The 9,893-nt window shown below is 31.5% G+C and overlaps 1 protein-coding gene across 1 annotated transcript in view; it reads right to left on the bottom strand.

Annotated features, from left to right (window-relative positions):
* Nucleotides 1-946: 946 nt before the first annotated feature.
* LOC149160788 (aquaporin TIP2-1-like) overlaps nt 947-9,893 on the bottom strand; it is a 53,292-nt gene continuing 44,345 nt past the window's right edge. The window contains exon 4 of the mRNA XM_089434705.1: nt 947-1,081. Coding sequence (XP_089290831.1) covers nt 947-1,081 — 135 coding nt within the window. The remainder of the gene's footprint in view (nt 1,082-9,893) is intronic.

The following is a 9,893-nucleotide window of genomic DNA, read 5'->3' as shown; positions in this document are numbered from 1 at the left end:
TTGAAATTATTTCCAACTACTCTTAAATATGGAACACTTAAATGTTCATGGGACTAGGAACAAATTCTATTATAACATGGGAAGAAATGAAAACATGTGTTCTTAGAAAAATACAAGGATTATTGCATGCCCGATAACCTTAAGGATGAAGTCTTTAAGATGATTCAAATAAAGGATGAAATCGCTGAAGACCTATTTGAAAGATTTTCATATAATGTTAAAAGGGCTAGGATGCATGACTTAGATGATGAAAAATTAAAAGATATTTTTTTTGAAATCTATCAGAGACGAATGGATTGATCTTATCAATTTAATGGGCATTGGAGTTGCTTCTCAACTTTCATTTGGTGAAATCTGCAATATTTGTAAACATATTTCAAGGGGCAAGGCTAGAACTGGTAACAATCCAAGAGACCCTATTATGTCCAGAATTAGTAAATAGGCAACTGGAATAGTAAGTAGAGCTGAAATAGAAAATTTTCTAGAAAATTTCAAAACATATATCCTTGGGAGTCTTAGTGAGCAACTAGATACTCTTAAGATACAAAATAATCAAAATGCTGAGAATGTTGCATTATCTATTTGTTTTCCCAGATGTAGGAAAAAACATGCCTTGAGAGAATTTCCCCTTGATAGTATATAAATTTGTCTCATATGTGCTGAAAATCATAACACAAATGAATGCCCCTCAATACACGGTCTTAAAGTTATTTTTCAATATGCGGTTGGAACAAGCCAAGTTGAATCACTTTGTTTTATTGCTAAAAGGCCATCACAAAATCAAGAACCAAATATGACTCAAGGTTTCAATACTCAATCATATGCACAACCACAAAATAACTGGGCTACACCTATGCCTTTGGAACCTTGACTCCCACAACCTAAGAATCCATCATGGGCACAAGGTTGGAAAACCCTTATGGTATAAATCCTCAATATCCTCAATTCAAGCAACCTTATTCTTTTCCACCACAGTATTATCCTCCTCAACCAAATCAACTTCCTTAATTTCAACATCCAAATCAACAACTTTCATTACCATTTCCTCAAAAATCCAATCGACTACCCACTCAGTTACTCCCTAATCAAAATAATAAGAATCAACAAGTTGTCTATAATGTTGAAGGACAAAATTTTAAAGCTTGTATGATAACCCCATTAGCTCTAAATGATGTTCAACTTATATCTGGCATGGTTTTGCAAAATAAGTCACCAACAATTGCCATCCAAAAATCTAAAGAGGATGAAGTTCATGAAAAAGATGCAAATCTTGATCAAGAAAATTCTCCTCTAAAGGAATATGTTCCTATACAATCAAAGGATGAGAAAATAAAACAATCTCCCATTGTTCCTCTAGTATAGAAACCTTCTATTTCCTTATAGGATCCACCTTTTCTTGAAAGGCTCAAAATTGATAAAGGAATAGAAAGGCAAATTGTTTTACCAGATTACGATATGCTAGATGAACTTAAGAATGTTTGCATCAAAATTAATTTACTTCAAGATATAAAGGAAATACCAATATTTGCAAAAACTATTAAGGAGCTATGCATTAGAAGCCTATGAAGAAAAAGAAAAGATGTTAAAAAGACCCAATTGTTAGGGGAAATTTTTGATATTATGATGGGGAAATTAATTGTTCAAAAATATCTAGATCCAAGTAGCCCTATTGTAAAAATGTATATCAATGGTATTGATATTCCAAACAATTTGATTGATGTAGGAGCATCCACAACATTATGAGTAAATAGACAATGGAGCAATTAAAGCTTCCTAGTCTTCAATATACTCCTACATTGTTACAATTAGAAGATAGTTTTGTTACCAAATCAGATGGTGTATTGGAATATGTGTTTGTTTCTCTAGATTCTTGGGAATATCATGTAGATTTCATGATTTTAACTCCCAAGAATAATTTAGAAGGCCATCTATTGATCCTTGGTAGACCTTGACTAGCTATAGCTGACAAATTTCTAAGTTGTAGATCTGGTGATATGCATATTTCTGTGGAAACTCCACTAATAAATTCTGATTATGTCCACCTGCAAAAACAATAAATGAAGTAGAAAGTGAAATTTGGATAGATTATGATAATGAAGACTCTTTTGATATGCAATCATTATTTACCCTTTCACAATTAGATGAGGAAGATCAACTAATAAATTTAATGAATAATAATGATCCTTCCTCATACTGTGAGCAAGATCAAAGTTTTCATAAAAAATGAGATATTGAATATTTATCATCTCACCAAATGGATTGACATTATATGGAAAAGTTTGGTAATTCTCTAGTGAAATTTTTTCGAGGAAAAACATTGAATATTAATAATAACTTGGAACAATTTCAAAAGAAAAAATTGATAAATATGCTCCAAAAACACTCTTCTTCTTATGCATGGGAGTATAGTAATATGAAAGAGATTGATCCTAAAACTTGTATGCATCATATTTATATACAGGAAAATACCAAATCAGTTAGACAAACTCAGAGAAGAATGAACCATAATTTGAGAGAAATTGTTAAGGAGGAATTACAAAAGTTACTTAACGTGGATTTCATCTATCTAATATTAGACAGTCAATGGGTTTCACGTTTGATCATTGTTCCAAAGAAAAATAGGAAATAGAGAGTGTGTATTAACTACAGGGAATTAAAAAAAGCTACTTTGAAAGATCATTTTCCGCTAAATTTTATAGATCAAATATTGGATACCTTGGAAGGGAAAAAATATTTTTCATTTCTAGATTGTTTTAGTGGGTATAAAAAAATACAAATAGCACCATAAGATCAAGATAAAACTGCTATCACATGTCCATGGGGAACATATGCCTATAGGGTACTTCCATTTGGATTATGTAATGCCCCTACCACATTTCAGAGAGTAGTTTTAGGTATATTTTCTGATCTAATTCATGACTGCGTGGAAGTTTACATGGATGAATTTACTATGTATTGAGATACTTTTGAAGAATCTTTTGAAAATTTGGAAAGAGTTCTTATTAGATGTAAAGCAGAAAACCTTTCATTAAGACATGAGAACTTTCTGTATGATGTTCGATGAAGGGATTGCTTTAGGGCACCATATTTCAAGTGATGGAATTAAAGTGGATACATCTAAAGTAGAAGTAATTTCTAAAATTTCAATTCTTGTTTGTCAAAGAGATGTAAGAATTTTTCTCGGATTTACTGGTTATTATAGAAGATTCATAGAAAATTTCACAAAAATAGCCTCTCCACTTTTCAAAATTCTTACAAAAGATTGTGAATTTGTTTTGAATTTTGACTGTAAAAAAGAATTTGAGGCATTAAAACAAAAGATTTTTGAAGAACGAATTTTAAGAGGACCTAATTGGTCTCTCGCTTTCCACATATCTACTAATACTTTAGATACAACTTTACGAGCTGTGTTGGGACAAAAATATTTAACTCCTTATGTCATTTATTACACAAGAAAAAATTTGACGCCAATAGAGTTAAATTACACTGTAACAGAACACAATTTTTTTAGTTATTGCACATGTCATTAATAAGTTTCGACATTATATCATTCACACAAATCATTTTGTTATTATATATTTAATTATCAGACCAATTACTAATGGAATAATTACAATATGGTTGTTATTATTCCAAGAATTCAACATTAGTATTCTTGATTGACCAGGAAAAGAAAATATAGTTGATTTTCTTTATAGAATGTAGAATAGTAATGATGATGTTCCTGTAAAAGATAATTTTCCTAATGAATATCATTTTTCAGTATCTACTAAAACACCTTTCTTTTCAGATATTTCCAATTATTTAGCTACAGGAAAATTACCTCCATAACTATCATCCAGGGAAAAGAAAAAAGTTATCATAACTAGTGCACCTTATTCTTGGATAGATGGAGAGTTGTACAAAACTGGACCTGATTTGATCATCTGAAGGTGTGTTCGAGAATATGAGGTACCATAATTGTTGAAATCTTGTCACGATGAGCCGCGTGGAGGACACTTTCTTGGCAAAAGAATTTCCTACAAGATCCTTCTTTGGGGATATTATTGGCCATCTATTTTTAAGGACGCCAAAGAATATGTCAAAAGATGTGATATTTGTCAAATAATGGTGAAGCCTATTCCATCATATGGAATGCATATACAACCATAGGGACTTGTAGATCCTTTTGAAAAATGAACTCTAGATTTTGTTGGGACAATAAATCCTCCATCTAAACGGAAAAGGTATATAATTTTTTGTAGAAGCTAAACCTCTTTTATTTTCAACTGAAAATGTTGTAGTTACATTTCCTTTTGAGGATATATTTACTCGTTTTGGTTTTCCAAAAGAAATTGTAACAGATCAAGGTACCCAATTCATATCCAAGCTGGTTCAAAAGAACATGGATAAATATAAAATCAAGCATCGTGAGTCTACTCCATATCTTCCACAAGCCAATGGAAAAGTGGAATCCACCAACAAGGTACTTGAATCATTTCTAACTAAGACTGTGCATTTGTATAGGAAATATTGGCTAGAAAAGCTTCCAGAAGCACTATGGGAATATCGAACAACATGGAGAAATATGACTAGAAATACTCCTTATGAGCTTGTCTATGGGAGCAAGTTTTTCTTCCAATTGTGTTCCACGTGGAGACCTTTAGAAAAACTGCTAAATTGGACCTTGATATATCAGAAACTCAAATACAACGACTAGCACAATTGAATGAGCTAGGTGAGATATGACAAGGTGCTATTCAAAGAACCAACATAGTTCAGCAACAAAGATCAAGCTAGCAGGACAAATTTATAAAAACTAAACATTTCAAGCCAGGTGACTCGACTCGTGTTTTTTATTCTAAATTCAAAGATTTTCAGGGAAAGTTTCAAACTCATTGGCTTTGCCCTTATGAGATAGAATATTGTTTATGAAAATTCAATAGTCAAGATCAAAACTATTGATGATGAACAAGTCACATTCCTTGTTAATGGTCACAGATTAAGATTTTATCATAAACCACTAACAAAGGAAGAGTTTGTTGAATATTGCAAGAAAATTATGAATTCAGGTTGGTTAAGAAAGGAGATCATTCTCCTCATTATCCAACTCAATTGTAATTATTTTTATCATCTCTCTCTCTCTCTCTATCTATCTATCTATCTATCTATATATATATATATATATATATATATATATATATATATATATATATATATATATATATATATATATAGATATATATATTATTCATAATAATAATAATAAAAGTATAAGCATGAAAACCAATTGGCATACTTATACAAAAAATCTTAATTGAAAACCAACAATTCTTCGCAATTTAGATTTTCATAATTCCCTTGTCTTTTCCCTATTTTATTTTTATCCCTCCTTTTCTAATTATTTTATAGGTGGTAAGGAACACCTCTGATGATCTAAGTGGATATTGGTGACTACCCAACTATTACATTTATACCCGCACCATTGTTTCTTTCCGTTTTTCAGTTTCCTTAATTGTAGCACAATTTATTATTTTTGGAAATTTTTTGGTTCCTAAAATTTCAAAGCCATTTTGAGGCCCTAAATGAAATTTTTTCGGTAAAAATAAAAATAAAAATATTGTGACAAGTTCTTCCTCGAATAGAACTTTCTAATGAGGTATCGTGCATGTCAAATGGAGATCATATGCCAAAGTTAAGACCCGGGGAAGTTGATGTACCAACTTACCCCAATGAGACCCAAAAATTTGGTGCTTCATCTCCAAGGGTTAAGTTTTTGGATATTAAGGGTTTTCCATTGTTTCTCAACAATAAATAGGCATTCGAGCCTCATTGTAACACATTTCATATACATGTAGCCGCCACATCTCTCCTCATATATAATATACCGTCACCCGAGATAGTTTACTTCCCTTATGTATTTAAGCATATTTCAGTTCTTTGATATTAATGAAATGAAGTTTTATTTTTGTTGTATCTTAGTGTTTATGTTTGTATCTGTATCTTGTTGCATTCCTGTATATGTTTGGATCATCTAAAGACCAATCTTATTCAATGATCATCAAAGAAGAAACAAAAATAAAGAATCCTCCTATGATCGAGCAAGAAACCTCAAGGAATAAGAAACAACAAAATTAATGACATTCTGCAACTAGCCTTCAATTTCACAGCTGAGTTTAATTTCTATAGTCATAACAACTTCACACCTCACATTCAAAGGATCCACAACAAAGGTATGTATGATGTTAAATTATTTTCATATAAGAGCATTAGATTTTAATTCATTTGATGTTTTCGTTAAAAAAAAGCTTGAGTTATTAAAATACCTTATGCCCTACCTAAAGACTATGTCCCACTAGCAGAGTCATTACAACCTCATTTCATCATCATTACTTAACTTGTATTATCAAATCTAAAAGAAATCACATAAATCATATCGATCCTATGAAATCCGATCTAAAATTCATGGGAAATCATGTGAAAAGGTTTAGTCCTATCATAAATCAAATACCCCACAAACACCCCACTCCATAATCATGCCACTCCATTCCACTCCATTTAAATCCATTCCATATCCCTCATTATTCAGTTTGCTCACCTCCTTCTTGTCAACCCTCCATTGCCTTTGTCGAAAGGAAGCAACTCAAGACCGAGACTTATCTCCACCATGGGTATCATTGTCTAATCAAAACCCAACGGAGTCAAGTTCCTTCAAGCATATCCAAGAGTGAGAGAACACTTGCAACAAGTAGGGTGGCTCAGATTCTTTGAAAAGTTTGATGGGAATGAGATAGAAGTGACTAAAGATTTTGATGGGGTCGAGGAAACAATTGGCAACATTAATCTTATATTGACAGAGTCTGTCACGACAGAAGCTTCGGAATTTCCAAAAATATGAGAGAGTTGTTTTAAAGACATAAAATTCAAGGAGAAATACTAGATAAACTTCGTGAGAGAACCAAGTATGGACATATCTATATTTAAAAAGGTAATTCCGATCACAACACTAAAAGGAAAATGCAGAAATTTACTGTTAGTTATTCATAAAATTTTAACTTGTGAAGGAAGGTTTGGAACCATGTTCTTCTATCATTCTCGACTTCTAATGCATTTGATTTACGGAAATGAAGTCAATATTCCATATTCCTTTCTCTGTAGTCTTAGAAAAATGGCCTTAAGTGTGCAATGAGAATCAAAATCCCTTGATAATTCTCTCTACCATCATGGAACTACCAAAATCCTCATAGAAGCACATTTAGAAGCTAAGGGAGATAATTGGCAAGATTTTCTAGTCCACAACCACTTTGTAGAATCTTAGGAGGGATAAATTAGCAAAACGGTTAAAAGAAGTTGACACATGTCACTACCAAACCTTAACCCTGAAGAAGAAATTAAAAAGGAAAATTTGGGGCAAAATGAAATATAGGCACTAGAAGAGCCACTTGATGATGACACTCTTCTCTCTCAGCATTTGGAAAAATATAAATAGAAAAGTGGAAAACAAAATGTTAGAAGAAATAAATCCAGCCCAATTACTAAAATTCCTGAAGAAAATAAAGAACCAAAGAAGAAGAAACAAGAACAAACCAACAAAAGGAGGAAAGATGAGGAAATTGAAGAATGAGGAATGAAACTGAGAATAAGCAAGAGAATTTCCAAACTCTCAAATGAAAAATCTCCAGAAATTTTTGATCTTGAAGAACAAGGATACAAGATGCTGCCTCAAACAATCACCCAAACAAGGAAGACGCCAGGCATTGATCGAGTGTAGCAAGAAATCTATGACTATATGGAGTCTTTAGAAAAGAGACTGAAATAGAAGGTAAACATCTCCTCTCAGAATCAAGAGATTGTATTGAATGAAACCCATCTAACAGAACATACTCTTCAAAAAGAACATAGAATTGAGGACACTCTGAAGATAGATATATATGAATTATAATTTCTTAATAAACATCTTACACATGAACAATAACCCACAAATATACAAAATGAAATATTGAGGACTCAGAATGATAATATAATTTTTCATCTATGCCACTTGCACAAGAAAAACAAGAAGCTCAAAGAAAACAACAGATTCCTCAAAAAAAGAATCAAGGGATTGCAAAGTAAAATTATGATGAAGAAACCAAGGGCAATCTTCAGCATAAAAAAGATAAAAGAAAGCACTAGCCTGGAAGTGCTTGCAGAAGCTTCTGAGAACATACACTCAAGAAGAAGAAGGAACCAATTTTGAATTTTTGATGCATGAGGAAATGCAATAACTTTGATGTGCAGGAATGTTGAAATCCAAAAATGTTTTCTTTTTTACTATCCTTTTTCCCTCTCCTTTACCTTTTTGTGACCATCTTGTTGCAGTTTCAGCCTAATCAAGGTCATCATAGACTTAATCAAGCATATAAAAGGTATTAATATTCCATATTTTAGAATCTATTGTTTCTTTGTGAAATATAATTAAAACATCTCTACAACTACAAAATGTTTCTCATTTCGTATCTAATATCAAATTTTGTAGCCATCTCCATGGTTAGACAGATTTCAATGCACCAATGAAGGAACAAAAGGTACTTGCAGATAAAAGTTGTTCTGCACATGGATGTCCACGTACCATCATGATCTGGCAAGATACAAAGATCGAAAGATATAAAGTTCAAATTGAAAGTCAAACTCTGGCTATGATGTTTCAGCGGTCAAGCGAAGTCTGGCAGGAGATCATTGTGAGATCGAGCGTGGATATGACTTGTTCGATTGTGAAGACATGTTCGAGAAGAAACCCTCATGATTTTATCTTCCAGTAGAAAATCATGAGGAGATATAATATTAATTTAATTTTAATTCTTAGATGGTATATTAGTTTAATTTCTTATCGGCATAGGACTCTTAGATCATCTCATTAAAGAATTGTAGAAAAGTCATGAGGCAAGACCAAAAACATAGTTAGTCATTGTTTATTTCAATATTTGCAAGCTCTGTTTTAAAAAACTTATGCGGATTAATACAATAATATGTTCCTCTTTTCCAATACATGGTTCAGTAAGAATTTGATAAGTGAAGAAATTACACTCACGAAAGGGCCCCCTAGAGAGTCATAAGGGTAGTCAGTTTCTATTTACATTGCAATTTCTCATAAATAGTTTGCATTTAACTCACAATTTCATATAGTTTTTTCTCTCTGTCAATAAGAATAGTTAAATTTCAGTTATTTTCTAATCACCTATTTTTTTATTTCTAGAGCGCTCATAAAAAGAAAATATGAAAAATATTTATTTCCATAATGCATTTCGTTTTAGTAATCTAGTCCTTAATTTAGTTATATTTCGTGGATGATGAATATATTGTTTTCAAAGCTCATTAGCACACATTATTAATCACTTCAAGATACATTTTCATTCTATTTACTTTCCTTCTACAAACAATTAGCATTAGTATTTCTTTCTGCAATTTACAATTATAATTTTGTCTTCTGCAATTTTGACTTAAATTTCCTTTTCTACAAATAGTGTTAAGATTTCCTTTTTATGAAGTAGTGTTAGACTTTAAATTCTGCAATTATTATTAAGATCTTTTTTCTGCAACTTAGCATTAATATTTCCTTTTTTCAATTAGAAATAGGCTTTCAAATTTACAATTAGATTAAATTGATATTTCAAGTTTTAGGTTAATTTTCAATTCAGTTTGGCATTTGGTTTTGATGTAGCTTTAATGGAAAGAACATGTGCATGAAAACCCTTTAATCTCATTTAACATTTATCCATACTTAGATCAATTTCATCCAAAGATATAATTCCTAGCATATATGGTGCACATACACTTCATAAGTACACGAACCTTGGTTGACAATTAATGAAGTAATTTAAGGTCAATTAAATTACCCAACAATTTATCTACCAGTCATTATCTTGAACTTTTTA

The sequence above is a fragment of the Pinus tabuliformis genome, chromosome 5_2, assembly GCF_031772625.1.
Source record: "Pinus tabuliformis cultivar Carrire ecotype Pingquan chromosome 5_2, CPIR1, whole genome shotgun sequence".
In the NCBI taxonomy this organism is placed as follows: domain Eukaryota; kingdom Viridiplantae; phylum Streptophyta; class Pinopsida; order Pinales; family Pinaceae; genus Pinus; species Pinus tabuliformis.
Note: the sequence above shows the minus strand (reverse complement) of the source record. Positions and strands in the feature narration are given on the sequence as shown.